The following is a 26,227-nucleotide window of genomic DNA, read 5'->3' as shown; positions in this document are numbered from 1 at the left end:
ACTATTTTATATTTTTTATTTGGAAACAGGGTCTCTCAAGCCTGCTGAGGCTGGCTTCAAACCTGCGGGATCCTCCCATCTCAGCCTCCCAAGCGCTGGGATTACAAGCATGCGCCACCACGAACCCAGGGGCATTCTACACCCAAGCTATAGCTCCCCACCTCCTAGCCCCGTTTTTTGTTCTTCTTTTGAACAGGGCTTCACTAAGTTGTGGAGGGCCTCACTAAGTACCTGAGGCTGGCTGCAAACCTGTGAACCTCCTGTCTGAACCTCCCAAGTACCTGGATTATAAGTGTGTGCTACCACACCCAGCTTCATTGTTGCAATTCTGTTGGGTATTGCTCCAAAATAGGGGTTCACAAGCTGACTTCAGTGCTCAGTCTGGCCTACTGCCTGTTCCATTAATAAAGTTTTATTGTAATACAGCCATGGGTTCATTTGCGTATTGTCTATGGCTGTTTTCAAACTATAACAGCAGGATCAAGTAGTTGTTTAAATAGCTTAATACTATACAGAGTATATATAGTATGGCATGTCATATAATGCAGTTAATTGTAGTTCAAAGATGAGCTAAATCAGAACAGAATTTTGAGTAAACACCAAATTTTGGATTACTAGGTAAGAACAGTCATTCTTTTATAGAAATAACTGAAAAATTAAATTATCTCCAAAATGGAGACAGTTATGAAAACAAGAACATGAGCTGGGTGTGGTGTTACATACTTGTAATCCAGGTACTTGGAGGACTCAGACAGGAGGATCACAGGTTTGCAACCAGCCTCAGGTACTTAGTGAGGCTCTCCACAACTTAGTGAAACCCTACTCAAAAGAAAGAGCAAAAAATAGGGCTGGAGTGTAGCTTGGAAGTAGAATGCCCCCCTGGGTTCTATCCCCAGTACCACCACAAAAAAAAAAAAAAAAAAAAAAAAAAAAAATCAGGCAGGCAGGGCCAAAGAGCCAACATCTAAGATGTCCATGCACTTAAGGTGGGCTGGACAACAAGTATTTAATTAATAATTAGTCTCCAAATTGTTGTTTGGTTGAATCATTTAAATATTGTTTACCATCATCTTTCATCATAGGAGTAGTCTCTTAGATGACATGTGAAATCTTAAACTCATTTTGTTTATCATTTTGCATATAAGTTTTAATGCCTTTTTTTTTTTTTTTTTTTTTTTGTTGTTGTTGTACTGGGTGTGGAATCCAGAGGCTTTCTACCTCCGGTCTATACTCCCCGACCTTTTTTATATTTTATTTGGAAACAGGGTCTCACTAAGTTGCTGAGAGCCTCACTAAGTAGCTGAGGCTGGCTTCGAACATGTGTGATTCTCCTGTCACAGCCTCCCAAGCTCAAGGATTACAAGTGTGCGCCACCACGCCCAGCTTTTAATGACATTTTAAACCACAGAGCTGTTCTAATTTGGTGGGACAGAGGATTATGTTGTCTCTGCGTTTGGCTTATAGGTTTTTCTGTTTGTCTAATGGGAGCCAAATTATATACGTTGTGCCCCCAGATAAATTTATCATTGAGGATTCTGCTAAACTCTGATTATTTATTTATTTATTTATTTATTTATTTAGTGGTACTGGGGTTCCTGGAAGCCCTTCTACCTTCGTGATACACTCCCAGACCCATTTTATTTTTGGAAACAGGGTCTCTTAAGCCAGCGCGGCCGGCTTCGAACCTGCGCGATCCTCCTGTCTCTGCCTTCCAAGCGCGGGGATTACTAGCGTGCGCCACCACGCCCGGCGTTAAACTCTGATTTTTTTAAACTTACATATTTTAGTTAGTTGATTTCAAATGATAATTTGTTGTAATAAATGTAAGCTTTGGGCACTGACCTACAGAATTGTCGTCTTTACTCTTCCTTTCTAGGCTTAAACTAGCACCATTTCTTTTATTCAAAATGCCCTGGTTCCTCTTGGGCCAGGGTTTCTGTGAGAGCTCAGTGAGGACCTTATAAAGACTGAGCCTCACTGGAGCAGATTATAGTGTAGCAGCGAGAGCTAAATTTAGAGGAAAGCCCTGTCTCTGCTCCAAATAGTAACAGCTCAACTACAGATAGTCTTGGTGAAGAGCATATCGTCATTTCGTCTTTTACTACGTGAGTGAGTTTTTTAGGGTTTTTTTGTTCCTTTGTTTTAAGTTTTGACAGTGTTTATGTCAAAATCCTTGCTTATATGTATTTATGCTTACATGTTCTTATGTTATTTTCCACATAAAATATATTAGAGTATGGAAAATAAGTCCCTATACCTGGGCTATAATGAAAAACTTTTGTTTAGAACTCAAGTAGATATAGAAGCTGTTTTTAAAATAGTTATGCCAGTTGTGGTATACACTTGTAATCCAGTAGTTGGGAGGCTGAGACAGAATGATGGGAGGTTTGTGGCCAGCCTCAGCTACTTAGTGATACCCTCTGCAACTTAGACCCTGTTTCAAAATAAAGAATAAAAAAAAGCTTGAGAAAGAACTCCACTTTAATTATTACAAAATTAAAAAATATTCAGCAGAGAGAAACTTCGTTCATGTTCACATGCTGAAAACATTTCAGACTATTGAGGGTCTAATTTTTGTTTTCAAGTAAGACCCAAAATCTCAGCAGTTGGTTTTTTTTTTTTTTTTTTTTTTTACTAAAACAAGTATATATTTTGAATAATATTTGTTGCATTTGGAGTGTGGAGATATGAGGGAAATATATACAATGTCATCAATTTTGCACCAATTAAATGTTTGCTTTGCACAGTGACTCTGGTTTTAAAAAAAAAAACAACAGGGAACTTTCTGAATGAGTTTTGCAGTAAATATAAATAATGCATTAGAAACTCTTTTTCCGACATCCATAAAATGAAATGGGATATTATCAATTAAGCTGGTAGCATCTATAACTATTTCAGTATGTAGCTGTTGCCCCATGAATAAGCAACCACTATCTACCTCTGTTCTGGTCTGTACTTCTGTTCTTTTAACTGTTGCTTTGTGTCCTGATCGGATTTTATCTCTTCTACTAGGTTCCTTGAGGGTGTGGATTTGAGCTTAGTCACCTCTGACTCTCAGAGCCTGATATATTAAGTTCACTTTATAGAAGTAATAAGAATTTCTGTAAAATGGCAAAATAAGTTACTTTTGGGGTTTATAGCTGTATTTGGAATTAGTTTTACTTTTAAATAATGATTGTTTTGATGTTTTCAATGATAAAGAGATTCCTGTTTCGTTTTGTTGGTTGGTAGTGTGAGTGGGGGGGTAGGGTTCAAGCATATCAGGCAAGTGCTCTACCACTGAATTATGTCTCCGGCTCTTGGAATAGATTTGTTTCATAAATTGACTAAAAATTTTTCCATGTTCTTAAGTAGTTTTTTTAAACTTTAAGAAATAATATTAAAAATGCACTTGAATACTGCAAATTTTCTTGATTGATGGTATAATTGGAGAAATCCAGATATCTTTAATTCATAATTTTTAAAGATGAAAAATTATATGCCGATCATGGAGGCTCATGCTTGTAATCCAAGTAGTTTGGGAGCTGAGACAGTAAATTGCAGGTTGACAGCCAGCCTCAGCTACTTAGTGAGGCCCTCTACAACTTAGTGAGACCCTATTTCAAAATAAAGAATAAATAAAGGACTCTAGGTGTAGCTTGGAGGTAGAATGCTCCTGGGTCCCATCCCCAATGCCTCAAAGAAAAAAGGAAAGAAAAATTATATAAAAGTAAGTTCTTTTAATTAAGACATAATTTACTTTAATAGTGCATATTATTTTAATTTTTTGGCTTTCAAAGATAAGCAATCTAGATATGTTTTGAATTCATAATATTTTTTTCTAGAACTAAGGATCAAACCCAAGGGCATTCTACCTCTGAGCTATACCCACAGCCCTATTTTTTTCTTTATTTTGAAACAGGGTCTCACTAAGTTGTGAAGGCCCTCACAAATTGCTGAGGCTGGCTGCATCCTATCTCAGCCTCCCACATGCTGGGATTACAAGCATGTGCCACCTTGCCTGGCTAGTTCATACTGTTTATACCAGCAAGTATTCTCAATTAAGTCTTATGGAGCAATTTTAACATATTTTTTTATCTTTCTCAAAATTTCCTCACATAAAAAAGCACAGATTATACTTACCCCCTCTTTAACCAACTAAAGTTATATTTTACTTTCTTTTATACTAGCTGCTTGCTTTCCCCACTAGCAGTGTGTCTTGACCATCCTTTCATATCAGCATAGCTGCTTACTTGACAAGTATTTACTAAGTGCTTACACTTTGCTCGGGTTTTAGGTGTTAAAGACACACTATTGAGTAAAACCTCTAAGGTTCTTACTGTCCTCTAGATTATACTCTCATGGGGGAAATTGACAACAGACAAATAAGTGGTAGATGATGCTAGGGGCTATAGAGAATAAAGCAAGGGAAGGAAGGAAGGACAGGACAGACAGGAAGTGACAAGCAGCCACTTTGTCAGGATAGTCAGGGAGGCCAATGAATGAATGAATGAATGAATGCAGGAAATAAGCCACATGGACAGCTGGGGAAGATCCTTCCTGAAACGGGGACAGGTACAGAGCCACAGAAAGTAGACCTGGTCAACTATTAAGCATAGAGGGCAGTGTGGCTAGAGTTAGTGAGGGCCGTGAAGACATGGGTTTTATATACATATACAGAGATGTGGCCAGGGCCAGAAATGGAGTGCAATTAAGCTAATTTATTTTTTATTTTTATTTTTTTGGTTGTTTTGTTTTATGTAGTGGCTAAATTGTAACTCATCTAATTAGACTCCTATCCTAGGCATTTAACATTCCATATTTTTTATCCTTCGTTAGTGCTTGGTATTGGTGAACTTTAAAATTGCTGCTAGTCCAGTAGTTAAAAGTATGTATTTATAAATGGTTGAAGATGAACCTATATATACTTTTTAGCCATGTTTTTATATGAACTGCTCCCTTAAAATATGTGATCTTTATTGTCTTTTTCAGAAATTTTATGAATAAGCATCAGAAGCCAGTGCTAACAGGCCAGCGGTTCAAAACTCGGAAAAGGGGTAGGTTTTGTGTGTGTGTGTGTGTGTGTGTGTGTGTGTGTGTGTGTGTGTGTGTGTGCATTTAAATTTAATAATAAAAATGTCAGATTGGAGACAAAGAATCTCAGTGATCTCTACTTCCACTTAACCTCATTAATTTCACCTGTTTGAGCCCTGAAGCTAGAATCTGAAGTTTTGCATTCAAGCCATAGAGCGGCCAGTTGCATAGATTATTTTATTTAAAAACAGGGTCTCAGCCGGGCATGGTGGTGCATGTTTGTAATCCCAGCATTCGGGAGGCTGAAACCAGAGGATTGCAGTTCACGGACAGCCTCAGCTACCCTATTTCAAAATAAAAAATAAAAATAGGGCAGGGGTGTAGGTCGGAGATCAAATGCCCATGGGTTCCATCCCCAGACCCGCAAAACAAAAAACAAACAAACAAACAACAACAACAACAACAAAAACAGGGTCTTACTAAGTTGCTGAGGGCCTCAAATTGCTACGGCTGAGGTTTGAACCTGCCATCCTCCTTTCTCGGCCTCCCAAGCACTGGAATTACAAGCATATACCACCATGCCTAGTAGTTACCTAGGTTTTTGATGGACAAGCCATTTCGTTTGAGGACAGTTGATAAACTTTACTGTTTTGACATCAGCATTTGTATTTGGGTTTTTTTTCCTTTGTTGTTTTGAGAAAGTGTTGATGGCAAAAGTGGTAATACTAAGAAAATAGGTCAGGGAACAAGATTTTGAAGAGACTTATTCTTTTTCAGAATTTAGGAACTCTATTACCCTAAATACTCTTAAGATTTGTAGTATTTACAATTGTTTTTTATTGTGAGTAGAATAGAACTAGACTCAGTTTTATAATGACTGGCAAATTTTCTATTTGTGTGTATGACTTCTCCTTTTTAGATAATGTTCATCTTACTATCTTACTTTCCTTCCTGTATAAAGAATACTTTATGATTTTAAATTTAGTAAGTTTTATACAATTACATGAGATGTCAGTGTTACAGTTACATTTTACACAAATCTATAGTTTTACACAATTATATACTATATATCTTACAAAAATATTATGCATGTTGTATTTAGTCAGTTGTGTACACTCGTGTCCTCATGGATATAAAAAATAGCTGAACTGAAACTCAGTTGTGAAATGCTTTCAAACAGAAAATATGAGATAAGCTAACTTATATCGAGGGGAATAACAGAAAGCATTCCATATAAAGATAAACAACCTTGAAGCATCATCGCATCACTGGATGCTGAATTGTCTCATTGATAGCCCACTTGGCATGGCCCTGGCGTTGCTAGTGCTAAGGCAGTACCTGCAGCATGTTCTCTGTGCAGTGCTGTGTCCTTATATAGCCAGTCTATGTATGTGTGTATATATATATATATATAATATATATATACATACACACAAAAGGAAGTCCTGATATAATCAGTTGGATAAGAGGAGTTTGCAGTAATTCCTAGGTAGCAAAAGGACTGAATTTAACTGAACTCTCCCTTTTGGGAACTTGCATGTTCATAGTAGTGAAGAAATTTAAAGGTGGCCAAATAGTTACTCTGTATAGTATTTCTGTTTGAAGCTCTACTTTGTCTATACTTTTTTTTTTTTAATCTCGACTCTTACACTGAATGAGCATAAGGATAGTCCAAGTCATCCTAGGTTATTTGCAAATCCTCGTTCGTGGCTAACAAATTGTGTCCTCACTACTTCTCCCCATTGGAATCTGGAAGCCGATATCAACTCTTAGGCACTAACTAGCCCGTATTTATTGGTTCATTGTTGAAAGCAGTCTTTAAAGAGAAATGACGTAGATGACTTCCAAAGCAGTTATCGGTCAAGAACAATAAAGTCCCAAAACCTTTTTTAGTTTTGGTGAGGGTGCTGTGGGTCCCAGAAATGTGACACTGGTTAATCTATGTCTAGCTGTGAGGCACACAAAGGTCTGCCCCTGCCTGCCTGCCTGCCTGCCTGCCTGCCTGCCTAGGGACCTGTTAATCTCAGCCTGGATCTCCAGCTGAGGTTGCAGGTTGAGCCGGACGCTGATTCACTGTAACTGAACCTTCCGAGCCAGGAGCCGTGCATTGCACAACAGCGGCGTGATTAGCAGCACTCTGGCCCTTGCGGGCAGCCTTTAGTGTGCAACCAGAGCGGTTTTCTCTGGCTTAAAACAGATTTGCCCGTGATTCACTGAGTAGTCAAGATTGTGCAACAAGAGCACTGAAGCTACTGAAAAATATATGTTATTTGTCCGTTGACGTGGACTTATATGACTCAGGTCTGTTGGGGATTTGAGCAACACTTGAGCCATTTTGTGCAAACGGCTGACTGGGGAAAGAAGAAATGTGCCAGCCTCGTTTTCTGTTCTTTATACCATGGTACTGCCTCCTAACGAGGTATCCTGCCTTGGCTTTTCTTTGTCATCACCATGGGCCGACTTCAAATAAATGGTTGGTAGTTTCCCAGAAGTGGAAGTGGAGAACTGCTGAGGTGAACTCAAGGTCATTTGACAGGCTGTCTTCTTGAGATCTGTCTTCACTTTGAAACTTTGCCTAGCAGAGACAATGTCCTTACCTGCCAAGTTACTGAAAAATAAAATTGTATGTCTTGTTGCTTATCATCAAAATCTAAATATTGCTCTCGGAGACATCGAGTAGATACTTATCAAATGTTCTATAAAGTTACGTGTTCTAGTGTGACTTGGGAACCAGAAAGGATGAGCATGTCTCCCCTCAGCCACAGCTGTGCTTTGCTAAATGAAATGTTTAATAACTGAATTGGCCTCACTGTACTTTGTTTATAGGAAAATTGGATAAAATAAGTGGAGAAAAGTGAAAACTTGCAGGCATCTGAAGGGACGGTGTCCTCAGATTTTATTCCCTCAGACTTCATCTGTGTGCTGTTGGGTTTAAATCACTAATAGATTTATAGGACTAGGGTAGGCACAGTGGTAGAGCAGTTGTCTAGAATGTGAAAGGCCGTTGGTGTGAGCTCCAGCACCACCAAAAACATGTTATACAATAAGTGTATTAATAACTAATTAAGCTGGGCGTGGTGGTGCACACTTGTAATCCCTGCGCTTGGGAGCCTGAGACAGGAGGATTGCACAGGTTCGAAACCAGCCTCAGCTACTTAGTGAGACCCTGTTTCAAAATAATATATAAAAAAAGGTCTGGGAGTATAGCCCGGAGGTAGAAAGCCTCTGGGTTCCACCACCAGTACCACCCCCCAAAAAAATAAATAAATAAATAAAAAATAAACAAACCCGTAAATCTTGGAATATATATATATATGTAAATACTGTGTATTTAGAAAATGCATGACATTTCCCATTCATTTACTATATCTCAATGACCTTTAGGAAGAGATATAGGTTGTAGTATCACTTCGCTAAAAGTTGGGGCAAATGCTTTATCAGCCAGTTACTGTATGACTCTTATAGTAAGCAATGCAGTTAGATAACCAACAGGCATGTTTGAGTATCAGGAATAGGTCTGTTTCTGTTTGTTTATGTCAGTCAGAGGGCCATTATGACTAACTCTTCAGGGTCCCGTTTATGATGTATCCACATGGTATAAATTTGAGACCCTATTTCTGTACACATCTGACGTAAAGAGGAGCTTGAACTGCCAAATGGAAACTGAAAGTGGATGTCATTGGCGTGTTTTTGTTAGGATTTTGTTAATGTGTCTGCTAGACTGTCATCAAATGAAATACAAACTACAGTTTATACCATTGTTTTATTCAAAGGACTCTTGGAATAAAATATCTTATTTTCCCTAACTTCCATTTTTGTTGTGGCCATTTTCTTGTCTAGGACTTTTTGTTCCTCTTGATGGAGACTATCTTAGCATTTGGTTTTCTCAGCCTACAAAAGAATAATTAGTCCTATCATGCCACCCTAACTTTTTAAGATTTCCAACCTGTAGGTGATCATTTTGACATATTACTTCTCACTGTTGAACTATTCTTGGACATGATAGGCTAGCTTTCTTTTTTTGTTTTTCTGTTTTTGTTTTTGTGGTACTAGGGGTGGAGTTCAAAGGCTTTTCTACCTCTGGGATATACTCCCAGACCTATTTTATACTTTATTTGGAAACAGGGTCTCACTAAGTTGCTGAGAGCCTCAGTAAGTAGCTGAGGCTGGCTTCAAACTGTGCGACCCTCCTGTCTCAGCCTCCCAAGCACTGGATTACAAGCTTGTGCCACCATGCTCAGCTAGGCTAAGCTTTCTTTTATTTTTCTTCCTTGGCAATTCTTTGGAAAATCATAGTGAGAGGTTGAAGGTCTCTTATTTGTCAGTTGATTGATTGATTGATTGATTTTGGGCACTGGGATTGAACCCAGGGACTTCTTTCTATCTCCAAACTACAGCACCAGCCCTTTTTAATTTTAAAATAGGGTTTGCTGAGTTACTGTGCACCGGCCTTGAACCTATGATCCTCTTTATTAAACCTCCCATGTACTGGGATTATAGGCACATGTGACACTGTACCTGGTGAATGAGGATAAGGGCTTTTTTTTTTACAAACACAAGCTTTTAAATTGTCTCTTAAATCCAAAGCAGTCTTCAGCATGGGTTCCCAGCATAGCCTTAGTTTGTCCTTATATTTACCAACTTATACCACCCATGTCTCAGTTTGTCATTTTCAAATCATCAAGATCTGATCTGTCACTGATGCCAACTTCTAAGTGTGGTATAGTGTCATTATGAGGACGGCCTGGGCTGATTTCAGGAGCTGATCACAATACTCAATAAACAGCCTGTGTGTTGTTTGTCTGCTTGTTTGTTTGTTTGTTTTGTGGGTCTGGGGATGGAACCCAGGGGCATTCTACCTCCAAGCTACATCCCCAGCCCTATTTTTTATTATTTTGAAACAAGGTCTCACTGAGTTGCAAAGGGCCTCACTAAGTAGTAGCTGATGCTGTCCTCGAACCGCAATCCTCCCATCTCAGCCTCCCAAATGCTGGGATTACAAGTGTGCGCTCACCACCACCAGCTCAGCCTGTATCTTTTAACCTCTGTGTTCTACTAAAAGGAAAAGAAAATATTTTTCTCCTAGGAGGAAGAAAACTGACCCTTTGGTTGCTTCTTGAGTAAGAGGTGACATTTTCTTTGCTTGTCAGTGGATTCCTCTTGCATAGAGACACCATAATTCTCTCCTTCAGCTCTGATAATATATTCCGCCAGAGTTCTTATCTATTTGCCCCTCCCCCTTTACACAACAAGACCCTGATTATATTTTTTTCTGCCATAAACATTTGCATGTTCTTGGCTGCATAATGCTTGCCTACGGCCTCAAAGGGACTCTTTATCTCTTGTTGATGACAAATGTTGCCCCAGCTAATTTATGTTTGTCTTTACGGTATCTCACGCCCTGTGACTCCGGCTGGTACTGGGAATGCTATTCTTCTTCTCTGGTTCTGATGCTGATAGACAACTACAAGTAGTCAGTCTGTACAAACCAGACAGTTGGGTTTTAAATATAGCTTTAATTTTAATCAAATTATGCAAGCACATAGTCTAAATAGTCAAATAGTTCCACATGACATGTTATGGTAATGGTGGGTCTGCTTCACCCCAGAGGAACTCTTTCAACGCTTCAAACTGCAGCTTTGGATACTTTATATTCATGCAACCAAATAGCATTCTCCGTGGCTACTTCTTGATTTTTCTGCAAGAGGTATTATATATAGATCCCACCATAGAAATTGAAGTTCCACTCTCTTTCACTATCTGCATAGAGCAACACACCCTCCAGTCTTTCTGTTATATAATTTCGGCTCAACCAATGTTTAGGATTTATACAGTTATGATTTTATACATGCTATTCTTAGCTGTACTGATATTTGATTGCTATTCCCTTTTTTATCATTGTTTTGTTTTCTCTGGATTAAATAAATTTATTGAAATAAATTTGCTTTTTCTTCACTTAGTTTTTAATGCTTTAAAACTAAGCCAGGTGTGGTGGCCCGTGCTTTAATCCCCGCACTTGGGAGGCGGAGACAGGAGGATCACACAGGTTCGAAACCAGCTGCGCTGGCTTAAGAGACCCTGTTTCCAAATAAAAAGTATAAAATAGGTCTGGGAGTGTAGCCCGGAGGTAGAAGGGCTTCCAGGAACCCCAGTACCACCAATAAATAAATAAATAAATAAATAAATAAATAAATAAATAAAACAAAAAAGTAGCTGACCTTCAACTGGGGGTATAGCTCCATGCTGGAGCCCTTGCCTAGCATGTGGAAGCCCGTGGCTTCCATCCCAAGCACTGAAAAACAGGAAACAAAAATGAGTCAACCTTAGCCATCCTTTTTGTTGTATAAACCTCTTAATGCAGAACATTTTAGGAATTTTAGGAATGATTGCATATTGAAGGAATTCATATGTTATTATCACATCCTATTATGTTGGAGAATTCTCTCCAGGTCAGGTTACTGTTTCAACCAGCTGTAGAGCTGTCAGTTTACATGTTTGAAACATCTTGTCACCACTATTCACAATGCCGTTTGCCTCAGGTTTTTCCTCTTTTTCTCCCCCTAAGGTGTCATGACTTATTCCTTAGTTATTCTCTTTGTGAGGCTTTCAATGTTTTAATATATGTTCACTTTGCTATTACCTTTGACTAATTAATGGTTTGGCTAAACAGTAGTATTCTAAGTAAGAAATTTTTTTCCTTCAGAATTTTGAGGAAATTTCTTCCAGTTTTATGGATTGTTGAGGAACTCATTTCATTTTGTTTCTTTTTTTAAAATTTTCTTTTCTTGTGACACTGGGGGTTGAACCCAAGGGCATTCTACCTCTGAGCTACGACCCCCAGTCCTACTTTATTTTATTTTTTTGAAACAGGGTCTCACTCCTGAGAGTCTCCCTATATTGCTGAGGCTGTCCTGGAACCTGTAATCCTCCTTTCTCAGCCTCCCAAGTACCAGGATTACAGGCATGCATCACCACACCCAGCTCATTCTAGTTCTGGATGCTGTGTATGTGACTTGGTTTTTGTTTTGGGTGCCCTGGGAATATGATTGTTGCTTGTTCCTGCTATCCCAAAGTTTCTTCATAATGATTATACCTGGTGTGGATCTACTTTTTATCATTGTGCTAAAGATCAAAAAGCCTTTTATCTAAAGACATTTCAGTTCTGTGATACTTTCTTGAAATTTTTAAGTAATTTTTTAAAATTTTTTTTATTTTTTAATTGTTTTCACCGTGCTTATTATGTGGATATTTGACTGTCCTGGCCTTTTTTTTATGTTTTTGTTTCTGTATCCTAGGTCTTTTACCTTTTTTTCTAATTTCTAATAGGTATTCTCAACCCTCTTTGTTTTAATCCTTCCGTTGAGTTCTCCAATTTTCTACAATATTTTCATTGCCAAGAACTCGCTTTTACTCATGATTTGTTTTTTTTTTTTTGTTTGTTTGTTTCTTTGTTTGTTTTGTTTTTGTGGTACTGGGGTTCCTGGAAGCCCTTCTACCTCCGGGCTACACTTCCAGACCTATTTTATATATTTTTTATTTGGAAACAGGGTCTCTTAAGCCAGGGCGGCTGGCTTTGAACCTGCGCAATCCTGTCTCCGCCTCCCAGGAGCGGGAATTACAAGCATGTGCCACCACGCCCAGCTCTCATGAAAATTTTTTTAAAGAATATTACTTCTTCCCATATTATTCTCCTCCCTCCTTTAGTCTTTTTTCTGCCTCCAAATCCACCTTCCTCTCGAAGCATCCCTGGTGTCTATCTAGACCAAACCTTCTGACAAGCCACAGGAGTTCTTTGCTCCCACCTGTCCAGTTCACTGTGCAGTCAGTTATGCCTCTAATGTGTGTCTTTGTGTTTGTCCTATATTTGTCCTACCAATGTTTTCTGAGGACAGAAGAATATACATTAAACCAGGTGTGGTGGCATGTGCTGTGATCCCAGTATTTGGGAGAATGAGATAGGAGGATTGCATTTCAAAGCCAGCCTTAGCAACTTAGTGAGACCCTGTTTCAAAATAAAATAATGAAAAAGGCTTTGTGGATGTAGCTCAGAGGTAGACTATCCTCGTGTTCAGTACCCAGTACCCCCCAAAAGAGTCATAGGTTGTATGTTTTCTCTCACATGTGGAAGCTAGAGAGATGTAGGAAACAAAAGGGACCTCAAATAAATGAAGAGGAGAGAGACCTATAAAATAGTGAGAGGGAACTAGAGGAGACAAGGAGGGAGGGAAAAGAAGAGGCTTGATGCTGGGTGTGGTGATCCCAGCGCTTGGGTGGTGGAGACAGGAGGATCGCACAGGTTCGAAGCCGCGTGCACTGGCTTCAGAGGCCCTGTTTCCAAATTTTAAAAAGTATAAAAATAGGTCTGGGAGTATAGCCCTGAGGTAGAAGGGTTTCCAGGAACCCCAGTACCACCAAACAAAAAAGAAGGGGGAGGAGGAGGAGGAGGAGGAGGAGGAGGAGGAGGAGGAAACAGTTCATATATGAAGTCATCACTACCAGTCTCACTAACATGTACAAGGCGGGAATGGGGAAATCCAGAGGGTGTCACACCAAGTGCTGTGGTAACATATGCTTGTATTATTTTTTATTTTTTACTATGATGTATAATTACAATGCACCAGTAAGTGGTATATAATATCTATATTCTCTTAAACACTGTGAGGCCCCATGAAATAATGAAAACTTTTTTATTACGATGCTGAGGATATTATTTACCTATCTTCCATGTTCTTTCAGGAGTTTACAATGAGGTTTTACAAAATCTATAGAGTGTATAATATTACAGTAAATTGACTATAACAGATATAAAAATCCATCTGTCTATTCTTTTATTTTTTGCAGTACTAGGGATGGAACCCAGGAGCATTCTACCTCCAAGCTGTACCCCCAGCCCTATTTTTTATTTTTTATTTGAAACAGGGTCTCACTGAGTTGTGAAGGGCCTCACTAAGTAGCTGGGGCTGTCCACAAACTGCAATCCACCTGTCTCTGCCTCCGAAGTGCTGAGATTACAAGCATGTGCCACTACCCCCTGCTTATGTGTCTACTCTGAAGCCAGGTATTAAAAAGATTTGCAAGAATGTAAAACAATCTTTCTTCTTACTAATGTTTTCATTTAATAAACATTCTAAAGTGTTCTGTTTTAATTTCTAATAAGATAAATATTCATAAATAGATATAACCTCCATGAACCAAAAAGTTCTTTGGAATCCTCAGTACTGTTTAAGAGTGTCAAGAGGTCAGAAAACCAAAAAGTATAGAACATCTGTGCTGAGGCTATAAGTACATATATGTAGTTGATAACTTAGAATGATTTATCTTATAAAAATATATCTTTTTGTTTCCCTATCCGTCTGGTTTTATTTATATTTATCTTATATTCTTTGGTGATTCTCCGGATCTATTTCTTTCATCTTTGATGAAACAGTAATTTAGTTTTAATTGCATACTGTTTTTCTCTGATGGTTCAAGTTAGTAGATTACATTGGTGTAGCCTATAGATCACATAAATGGACAATGATTTCTTTCATTGTACATAAGAGAGTTAAAATGTTTTTTGGACCTTTTGACTAGAAACACTTTGTTTGAATATTTAAACAAGGGCTTTCAGAACATGAAAATCTGACAGAAAATTTTAACTTTTTCTTCAATTTCTAAAGAATCACACTATCAACTAGACAGTGAACAAAGAGAATGGTCAACCTTTTGGGAAAAATATGATGTATATATATTAAAATCATTTTGTGAACTTTTAATTTTTAGATGAAAAAGAGAAATTCGAACCCACTGTCTTCAGGGATACACTTGTCCAGGGACTTAATGAAGCTGGTGATGACCTTGAAGCTGTAGCCAAATTTCTGGACTCTACAGGCTCAAGACTAGATTATCGCCGCTATGCAGACACACTCTTTGATATCCTGGTGGCTGGCAGTATGCTTGGTAAGTGCACCTTCTCATATATATCTTATGGATCAGAGGCATCAAGGAAAACATTAAAGAGCACTATTAAAGTGTACCAAACAGCTGTCCAAATTTTTTAAGTATCATAAATACCCTTTTTTTGTTCTCATGGTAATTCTTAGATCTTAATAGTTATGATTAGTTTGTATGGTAGTCAGAAATCACTAGAAGCTATGTCAGTTTTTCCCAGCCTCTGATATTTAGTTGTTTAGGGGCCAGTGCAAATATGTATGGCAGTGATTTGCTACAGTGACTTGGGGTGGGGCAGGTGCTGCCTATCTGCTGTGCAAAGGGCACTTAACACAATGAAAGGGAAGCACCCTGCCCCCAGTGCCTTGGGAGCCTCTCATTGAGAGACAGAGCTGTAGTCCCCTTACTGTGACTTTGAGACATGTGTGTCCTTTCTGCCATGCTGAGCAAGAGTCTCTTCTGAGCTCTTATTTTATGCTGTCTGTCTTGGTACATCGTCTCACTTACTGGTTTTCAGGACATACTAAATTAACTTTATTGTCCTTACTATTTATATAGATCACTTATTATCACTTTAGATAATATTTGTAGTCCAAGTATTACAGCTATATATAAGCTAAGCATGGTGGTATATGTACACCTGTAATCCCTGTACTTGGGAGCTGAAGACAAGAAGATTGCAGGTTGAAGGACAGCCTCAGCAGTTTGGCAGGACCCTTAGCAACTTAACGTGACTCTGTTTAAATTTTAAAAAATAAGCCAGGCACTGTGGTGCTTACTTGTAATCCCAGTATGTGGGAGGATGAGACAGTAGGATCACAGGTTCGAGGCCAGCCTCAGCAACTTAGTGAGACACTATTTTAAAATGAAAGAATAGAATATAGCTCAGAGTTGGAATGCCCCTCAGTTTTGTCCCCAGTACCACAAAAATTAATTAACTAATTAATTTAGTTAAAAATACAGAGGACTAGGAGTTTAACACAGAAGTAGAATGACCCTGGGTTTATCTCTAGTGCCACAAAAAAAATTATCTACTTTTTTATGTGTATATAATATATATATATGTATGTTGTGTACATATAAATATGTATATATGAATGATATATCTATATCTTTTTTCTTTTTGAAATTTCAATACCCAGAAATAGCCGTGGTTAACGTTTGGTTCATTCCCTTCTAGAAATCTCTTCACCTAATAAGACTTTTGAAAGTGGAGTGATATTACAAATATGAGACTATACATGCTAATTTGTATTTCCTCAGCAATACATTATTGCCTTTCACTGCTTATGAGTGTTACATTGGGTGATTTTAAAAAGAATTAAGGTCAAAGTGATGTTAGAGAATATTTGTTTCTAGTTTTTACCATTATAAACAATATCAGTGTCTGTTTACGTGTATATTTATGCTGTTATCTGATCATATCTTTGTGTACTTAGCATGGAGCTAATGGATTAAAGGGTAGAGATATTTATACCTATTTGTATCCAGCTGAGAGAGAAAACTAGCCATCAAAGGGAATGCTGTAGTTGCCATTTTGCCAAAAGGTATGAGATACACGTATACCTTTAGCAAGAGTAGACAATGTTATCGGTGTTTTTAGATCTTTGTCATTAGGTAAGTGGCAAATATTTCTAAACTTGAAATTAATAATGAAATTGGGGGTTTTCTAATGTAATTATTGGCTTTTCATTTTTTATTAATTAAATTTTTTTGCAACACACTGCTAACCATGTACAAGAATAGTCTTTAGCCAGTACTTACTGAAGTGGCATTCAACCATGCTAGTTAATCTTGTGGATTCTGTGGTTGTTTCTGTTTTCATGGCTTGCTTGTTATCAAAATATTATTAGTCAAAGTATAAAAGTTGTCTATACTGTTTTCAGTTCAGAGTGATCTCCAGGCAGCACCACCGACCTTCTGCCATTCTTGAACTATTTGATTTGTTTTCTTTGCTTACTTGAGACCACTTATACCCGTTCCTACCTCTTTGGATACCACTTCTTATGTGATCCCTGCTGTCAGTCATTACCCCATACACAGTCAATGCCCAGCCTTGTGTTAAACTGTCTGTACACTTTGCATGGATTATCTCAAGGCTTTACTGACTGTGATCCGCAGAATAATATCCACAGTTCAGATTTCATTCCTTCACGCTATGTCCATATATCCAGAAAGGGAATAGGGCATCATGTTTGGTACCAAGTACTTGGCTAATGCTATACAAACCCAGGTATCTTCTAACTTCCAACTTATTATATAATTAATGAAGCCAACCAGGTGCATTCTTTTAATATAAACACTTGTATTAGTTATTATATATAAAGGAATTTTTTTCATACCCACAAAAATTTTACCTTCTCCTGTTATTTAATCAGCAGTCACATTAGTCTTTCAGTTTTACCCCTGGCATAATAACTACAAGATATATTTTACTTTGCTTTTCAATTTCTACCTTGAGAAAAATAGCAGGTCTACTGAAGACTTCAAAACTGGCAATTAACATTTTGTTCCAATATCAGGGAAGAAAATTCAAAATGTGAATTTGCAGCAACATTATTAATGTGTAAAATTGTTTTGTTGTGTACAATAGTGAAAATTTTAAAATTTACCATTTAGAGGAAAATGCTACAGTTTTAAAATCAGCTTATTCAGTTATGTAATTTTTATCAGAGAGGAATAATTGGCCCAGAATTTTTAGAAAATTATCATCTTAATAAAATATTGTTCCAGGTGGTTGTATCCATTAAAAAGGGCTAATTAAATCCCATGCATAGATTAATTGATTGAAAATGGATTCCTGAAGGAGCCAGCTTCTCTAAAATTAATTTACTTAACAAAACTCCTAGAGTATGAAATCCATTAATGAGGCAATAAGCTAAGAAAAGTATCGCTCAGTTGAATTTTATTTATTTACTTACTCACTTACTTACTTACTGGTACTGCAGATTGAACCTGGGGCACTCTATCTCTTTGTTACACCCCAGCCCTCTTTATTTTTATTTTGAAACAGGGTCTCATTAAGTTGCTGAGAATCCCACTAAATAACTGAGGCTGCCCTCAAACTGCAATCCTCCTATATTAGCCTCCCAAGTACTAGGATTACAGGCGTGCACCACCATACCTAGCTTCAGTTGAATTTCATTTGCCTATGTCAGCTAACAAAGGTGGCTGTGTGTGGCCCTTTTGCTCCTAAGATCTGAAATTGCGAGTTAAATCAAGGTAGTTACTCACTAAAGTACACAAATAAAAGGGGTGGCTGCTGAGTAGATAAAATTTATGTCTTTTAAGCCTTAATCATTACTGTATCCTTGGAGCCTACTACAGAAGCTGGTATATATCCTACAAACACTTATTAAGTGTAGGAAAGGTATTGCTCAGCTTGTCCTGTTTAGGCCTTTTACCCTAAATGCAATGAAGCAGAATCAGAAAGCAGGAGTACCTACTGTTTTGATCCACCTTCTAATCAAGCCATGCTTGCATGGCCAACATTGCAGCTTACAGGGAGCCCTTGAATATGGAAAGTTGAATGGCAGAGAAGAGGCATTCTTCTGTTCTAGTCCATTCAGCCTGTGTGGAAAAAAGATAAAACAGAATAAAATGCTCTCCTAGCCAGTGTAGCTCCTGGGTGACCAAATACAATGGCAGGTACACCTATTCTGCCATACATGCTGACTGGGCCAAGGGAGGGAACAATTGTAAGACCTAGCCAAGTGGAAGCCAGAAAGGTCTGTTAAGAGTCAGGTCTGTTGTCGTTGGGTAAACTAGAGTCTAACAAAATATTGTTAAGTCTGAAAATACATCCAGTTCAATTATGGGATACATGCGGTATTGCACTGAAAATAAGGAATTAAATTCAGTGGCTGAAGGTTATTCTTTAGCTTTTATGGTTAAAGATAAACTTTGGAAAGAACTATATATATATATATATATATATATATATATATATATATATGTGTGTGTGTGTGTGTGTGTGTGTGTGTGTGTGTGTATGTATATATGTATGTTTATTTTATTTGTCTATTTTGGGTACCGGGGGTTGAGCCCCAAAACATTCCATCTCCAAGGTATGCCTCCACCCCAATTTCATTTCTTATGTGGAAACAGAGTCTCACTAGTTTGCTAAGAGCCTTGCTAAGTTTCCAAGGCTGGCCTTGAAGCTGCAATCCTCCTGTCTCAGCCTTCCAAGTACTGGACTTACAAGCTCTAGTGAAGGAGGTAGAACAGTGTTATATTCTACAGTCAGCATATGAAACAGAACGACCCATTTGTATTATATTTCAAATAAATATATAGCAGCGCGTAGGTATTCACATACACACTGATCTGTGAAGTTTTCCATGAGTCATAGTTTACACTGTCTGACACTGTTCCCCTTGGTGTGCTGGAGTTGACAAGTTCTGCCCATCCTCTTTTCATTTCAGTCTTATCCTGATTAGAATTACTTTTCTATTTTCAGCCCCAGGAGGAACACGCATAGATGATGGTGACAAGACCAAGATGACCAACCACTGTGTGTTTTCAGCAAATGAAGATCAAGAAACCATCCGAAACTATGCTCAGGTAGAGCCTGGCAGTGAGGGGCTGACGCTCTGTGAGAAGGGGAGTGTAGGACAGTCCTGGGCAAAGCAGAACTTCTCAGCCAGCTTTTCAGATAGGGACTTTAGATAACTCTACACACATGAAAAGATACTCAGTTGCGTTCATAATAACACTAGGTGCATTAAAACAACAGCACAGTGCCAACTTTTTCAACTTCTCACCTATAAAGGATGTGGGATACCAGGTGTCCACAGAACTGGTGGAGGGAAAGTGAGTTGGTCTGTCTTGAGGGAAAGTAATTTCGCATTATCTTTCGAAATTACAGCTGTACATTCCCTCTGACCCAGCAGTTTCACATCTGTCTTCTGTCTTGTAGCTGTGCTTGCACGTAAATGAAATGGTAGAGTGCAGAACATCATAGTTCTGCTTATAATAATACCAAAAATGGAAGCAATCTAAACAAACAGGAGGGGTTGATTAAATCAAGTTTGGTAGCACATTAATAGATTACCATGTAGCTGTTAAAAGTAAGAGTAAGAAGATATTTATAATGCATAAAACCTAGAAAAGATTAATTTCTTGGTTAAATAAAGTACTGCAAGTAAAAAATGATAAGCAACCTATTAGGAAAATAAATGTACAAGCATTTTGAAAGAGAGGAAACACAAATTCCCCTAAAATACATGAAAGCATGTTCAAACTCATAGAGAAGTTTTAGTTAAAATCATGCAATATTTTGTATGCATTCACTTTGTAAAAATTAAGAAATAGCTGGATGTAGTGGCACATGTCTATAATATCAGTACTTGAGAGGCTGAGACAGGATGATCACAGGTGTGAAGCCAGACTCAGCAGCATGATGAGGCCCTCAGCAACCTAGTGAGACTTTGTTTTTAAATAAAAAATAAAAGAGGGCTAGAGGCGTAGCATCATACACACACACACACACACACACACACACACACACAAACACACACAAAAGAGAGGTAATTAGTCCTAATAAAGGTCAGAAAGTGGTAGGACTGTGAAGTGGAAGACTTATTAGACATAACCTTAGAAAGCTGCACAAATATGTATTAGTGCTAGCTAGCTTAGGACTGGCATGTTCCTATGCTGACTCTATTGCTGATTCAGTTGTTGATCCCAGCCAAACTACTAAGGCAAGCCCCAAACTATTGAGCAAGTCTTGTTTTATACATTTTGTTATAGGAGATGATAAAGACCACGGGAACTAACTATGGCTAAGTGACCAAACTTCAGATGCTAGAATATATGTTTTTAACTTTAGTTATTAAAATGCGTAAGGCATGCTAAGCCAAGTGACTTAGGATACGTGCCCATTAGCAATATAAACTTTAAAAACTTATTTTTAATCACAGGCTATTTTATATTTTTTCTATTTTATTTGGAAACAGGGTCTCACTAAGTTGCTGAGAGCCTCACTAAGTAGCTGAGGCTGGCTTCGAACCTGCGTGATCCTCCTGTCTCAGCCTCCCAAGTGCGGGAATTACAAGCATGCGCCACCACGCCTGGCTTATCACAGGCTATTTTAATAGAGATATATCTTTCCCTTTTTATGTTAAAGTAATGTATTGCAATATAAACAAAGGAAATATTGTTTTAGTGGAACAAAAGATTGAACAGATACGGTTGAATGGGCCAGACAACTCTGACCTGTTCTCTAAAAACCCTTGCTTCTACTGTGCATTCAGTGGCTCGAAATCCTCTGCAAAGTGTATACTCGGCTACTCACAATTAAAATCTGGGTGTTTTATTTTTTCTTTTATGATACTAAGATTTTAACCCAAGGGCATTCTCTCTAAGATACACCCCAGACTTTTTTGTTCTTTATTTTGAAACAGGGCCCCAGTAAATTACTGCATACTGATCTAAACCTGCAATACTCCCGTTTCATCCTCTTAAGTACTAGGGTTACAGGTGTGTACCATAGTGACCAGATATAAGCTGGTTCTTGCAAACATCCTACTCACCTAAATAAGGACAGTTAACACAGGATCACATTGTTTAAGTTTATATTTCTGTTCTGTCACTTTTCCAACTGTACCAAGAACTTGGTAGCAGTTTCCAACTATGTCAAGTAAAGATAATGCCTCTAACATTCTTTGTAAATTTTTTTGGTGTCAAATTACTGAATATACAAGGTGTATTATTCACTATTTGGATTCCAATAAAAAAGATAAGGCCTGGAAAAACAACCATTTTCATAAACACAAGATAATGAGTCAGATGGTTTTCTTTTACAAATGATTTTATTTTTCATGTGGAATATGAATATTTGAAGAAATACCCTCTTATATGTTATCTAGTTTTTTAGTTATTGCATATTTATAGATTTTTCAGAACTGGTCATTGGGAGCTCAGGCAAAGAAAAAGTAAACAGAAAGGAATATTTAAGCAGACATTAATCTTAACAGCTCTTAGCTCATTGGAAAATGCTCTAGTATGATGACTTTTGCTTATTTGTGTAGATATTTACCTGTGAAGATTTACATTATCATTCTTGGATAAAGATAATTATTTTTTCTATTGAAAATCATGTTAAGAAATACATGAGGACAGCTGGGCATCTTGTAATACCAGCACTTGGAAGGCTGAGACAGGAAGATCGCGGGTTTGTGGACAGCCTCGGCTACTTAGTGAGGCCCTCCACAACTTAGTGAGACCCAGTTTCAAAATAAAGAATAAAAATAGGGCTGTGGTGTAGCTCATAGGTAGAATACCCCTGGGTACAATCCTCAGTACCACAAAAAAAAAGAAAGAAAGGGAGGGAGGGAGGGAGGGAGGGAGAGAGGGAGAGAGGGAGGGAGGAAAAGAAGAAATATATGAGGACTATTATAAGTTGGAAATTAAATTTATAGGATTTCATTTCCTTTTTTCACTGTGTATCAATTCCCTGCCTAGGCCACTGATCTTTCTCTCTAAAGGACTAATATTTTTTTCTTTTGTATTTCATCTTAATTATATTTGGAAATAGCCCAAAAGTTGTAAGTAAGAGTATAGCATATGGCCAGACATGGTGGTGTGCAACTGTAATCCCAGAACTTGGGAGGCTGAGACAGAAGTATTACAGGTTTGATGTCAGCCTCATCAATTTAGTGAGGCTCTCAGTAACTTAGTGAGGCCCTATTTCCATATAGAACATAAAGTAGAGCATAGCTCAGAAGTAGAAGGCCCCTGGGTTCAATCCCCAGCACCTCAAAACAAAACAGAAAGAAGAACCAAAAAGTATATCATGTGATATAAGAGAAAAGAACAAGATTTCACAATACAGCACCACAGTTATTAAAAGTAAAAAATATTTATAAGATCCCTGTTTAAATAAAAACCTTTTTTCACTAACAAAACAGTCTAGAATCTGACTGACGCAGTGATACACCCTGCTTCAGAGTTCCAACTGTATTGTGGGGACTAGTAATCCTTTATTGACAGTAAATTAAAAAGCCTTTTGCTCATCTGTCCACCCAGAATGTAATCTGCCTGATGTCATTACCTAAAGATTATATTTTTAACCCCCTTCATTTCAACTCTCTTCAGTCTCAAAGAGTACAAATCCTGTTTGATTTTCATCAACATTATTTAGGGTTTCTCCACTGTTCTATTCATGAATGAATTTATTTTACTCTATATGTGTATTTTGATCTTATTTTCCCCCTTAGGTCACAGTAACTTATTGCAATGCTTATCTCTCATACCGTAATATGAGCATGTTTAATTGTATTTGTATTATTGTAGATCTGTAGGGTAGTTATGGTGACTTTCTGTACTTCTATGGTTCTTTAGTTTGAAATATTATGTATTAAATATTATTTGTATAACACTTAGCAATTCTGTTTTATGTTTAGGTCTTCAATAAACTCATCAGGAGATATAAGTATTTGGAAAAGGCATTTGAAGATGAAATGAAAAAGGTAAAAATTCAAATATAGTGCCTACCTGTTTAAAGTGATGAGAGGCAAACAAAACATTTACGCACTCAGTGATCATCCAGAATAACTATGGGTAGCGAGTCTTTGGGTGTTGTTGTTGTTGTTGTTGTTGTTGTTGTTGTTGTTGTTGTTATTGTTGTGGTTTGGTTTGGTTTGGTTTGGTATGGTTTGGTTTGGTGGAACTGGGGATAGTGAACCTTGGCACATTCTATTTCCAAGCTACACCCCAGCCCAATTTTTTAATTTTTATTTTTTTAAAACAAGACTCACTAAGTTGCAGAAGGCCTCACTAGGTAGCTGAGACTGGCTGCGAACCTGCAATCCTCCTGTCTCAGCCTCCCAAGTACTAGGATTACAAGAGTGCGCCACCACACCCAGTTTATAATGAGTCTATTTAATAAATGATTGTTGAATAAATGATTTAGTGTAACTGATTACTATCTAAAGAAAGAATTGTGTGATTACCCCAGACTTTTTTCATTAATATTTAATGTAAGTCAATGTACTTTGTCAATAGGAATAGTTTTATAGATTATGATCTCTAAAATCACAGAGCTTCCAGATATGTTAAAAAAAAATAGTCATGTATATCCTGTAATGATGGAGATCTCAGAATATGAGAAATATGTCATTAGGTGATTTCATTGTACAAACATAGAATAAACTTGCACAAACCAAGATGGTATAGCTGGCAACACACTTCGGCAATGTCATAATCTTATGACACCACTGCTATATATATATATGTGTGTGTTCCATTATTGAACAAAATGTTCTTATGAGACACATGACTTTTTATAAAAGTAAGAATCGAAATAAGGTGATTTAATTAGTTAATACCTGTGTAAGATAGCACAACAACTATCATTCAATAAAAATCTTTAGTTTTTGAAGATGTAATGCAGCAAAGGGGATTGAAAACACATCTTTGTTGATAGCTATAAACTCAGTGTATTTTCTCATCAGTAAAATAGTTGCAGTTCAAGTATTACAGCTTTCCTATCTTATGGGAATTAAATAACATAAGATGATTAACATAGTAATTGTCCTCTAGTAAGCAGCTAAATTGCTAAATCAGCAGTAGCACCTTTCTAAAGAAGTTGATGTTTTCACTAACTGCAACATATCTTCTCTTTTGATTCCTTTATATTTTGTGTAGAGTTCAATTTATTAACTTGTTCCAACTTTGTTGCTTTCTCATTGTTTCCAATTTTATATAATTTGCTTAAACAAGAAGTAACCACAAAAAGTTACCGTATCATCTACTTTGCTATCTACTAGCCCCTGTTCAAAGTTGTTCCTTATGAAATAATGAAGAGCATTTTGATAATAAAACCCACAATCCAATTATTTCATTTATAAGCATTCTTCAGCTTAGATATATAAAAATCTGTGTACAAATAGTTTCAGCACATCATTGAGGTATAACCTAAATATTCATTGGCAGGAGACTGACTATAGCCTGTCCATACACTAAAGTACTACGCAGTCTTTTAAAGAATAAGGCATTCAGAGGGAAACACACAAGTGGTGTGTGTGTGTGTATGATTGTATCACTTTGAATTTTACTATGATGTATAATTATAATGGACCAATAAAAGTATCTTTTAAAAACGAGTCATAGCTTTATGAATTGATAAGGGAAATGTCCAGGAGAGATTAAGTGAGAAAGCAAGGTGCAGATCAACCATTTAGTAGCAGTTTGACCTTACCCAATTCTGTTCCACATTTTTCTTTTCTTTACTTGGAGGTCAGTGCTATTTGTATTACTCCTTTTTCTGTCGTCAATAACACGGTGCCAAAGCGTGAGTGAATTATAAGGAAAGGTTTGTTTAGGCTGTGATTCCAGAGGTTCATGTTCATTGGGCTCCAGATTCATCTGATAATGATTTTGCTGGCAGAGGCAAGGGGTGGTACAGGGCATTACATAACACAAAGGGGAGTATGGGTACGTGTATGTGTACTTTCTGGTCTTTGTCTTCTAATAAAGCCACCAAAATTCAATCTCGGGCTTTACCCTAATGACCCTGTCTAATCATCTCCAAAGGTCCCACCTCTAAACAACGTAGTTACATTCAGTTGCCATCCTCTGTACCTTAAAATGGGAATTAAATTTCCATGTGTGAATCCTTAGGGGACATCAAACTCTGTCCCATTCTTACACTGTAATAGGTATTGATACATGCATAGTGAGCAGAAATATAACTGATCCACTCAACAAGTTCTCACTATCGTCCACATCTCACATTGTAAAAACACTATGTATATATGCAAGTAATTATGAAAGGGAGATACAGAGAAGTGCCCTGAGATGTCTGGAAGGACCCACAGCAGACTGTCAACAAGAAGCCACTGTTCACATCTTAACACTGTTGTGCATTTGCGCTTGCTCAACAACCATATATTAATTTTTTTTGCACTATGAAAATATTTTACATAGGAAAGAAATTGCCTGGTACATTACTGGGTACTCAAATAGCAAGTGCTTTATTAAATAAGGGAGTCAAAATATAAAAATAAAATAAAATACTGAATAAATCAAAATTAAATATTAAGTATGAGTGCATTAATGTGCTTAGAGAAGTAGGATTGAAATTTTACTTTGGAAGCTATTTTTCACTATTCACTTTCATTGTTACTCATCTTTTGTAATGAGAGAAAAGGCCAGGTTGATAAAAATTTATGTTTTCCTTAGTTCTTCTACTCTCCTACATTTCTGAAACTCCTTGGATCTTTACTCTTTGGTACCCTCACTCCTTGGGCACTTAGATGGTGACTTCTTTTTAATTTGTTGA

The 26,227-nt window shown here is 37.4% G+C and overlaps 1 protein-coding gene across 1 annotated transcript in view; it reads left to right on the top strand.

Annotated features, from left to right (window-relative positions):
* Positions 1–4,978: 4,978 nt before the first annotated feature.
* The window catches only part of BZW2 (basic leucine zipper and W2 domains 2), a gene marked incomplete at both ends in the record, with an annotated part of 51,855 nt that continues 30,606 nt past the window's right edge, over positions 4,979–26,227 (top strand). Inside the window, 4 exons of the mRNA XM_080701049.1 lie at positions 4,979–5,036; positions 14,776–14,952; positions 19,403–19,506; positions 23,349–23,414. Of these exons, the coding sequence (XP_080557175.1) occupies positions 4,979–5,036; positions 14,776–14,952; positions 19,403–19,506; positions 23,349–23,414 (405 nt within the window). The remainder of the gene's footprint in view (positions 5,037–14,775; positions 14,953–19,402; positions 19,507–23,348; positions 23,415–26,227) is intronic.

This window comes from Muscardinus avellanarius (assembly GCF_963383645.1).
Source record: "Muscardinus avellanarius genome assembly, chromosome: 9".
Taxonomy (NCBI): domain Eukaryota; kingdom Metazoa; phylum Chordata; class Mammalia; order Rodentia; family Gliridae; genus Muscardinus; species Muscardinus avellanarius.
The sequence above is the reverse complement of the archived record's forward strand: the minus strand, read 5'-3'. Positions and strand labels throughout refer to the sequence as shown.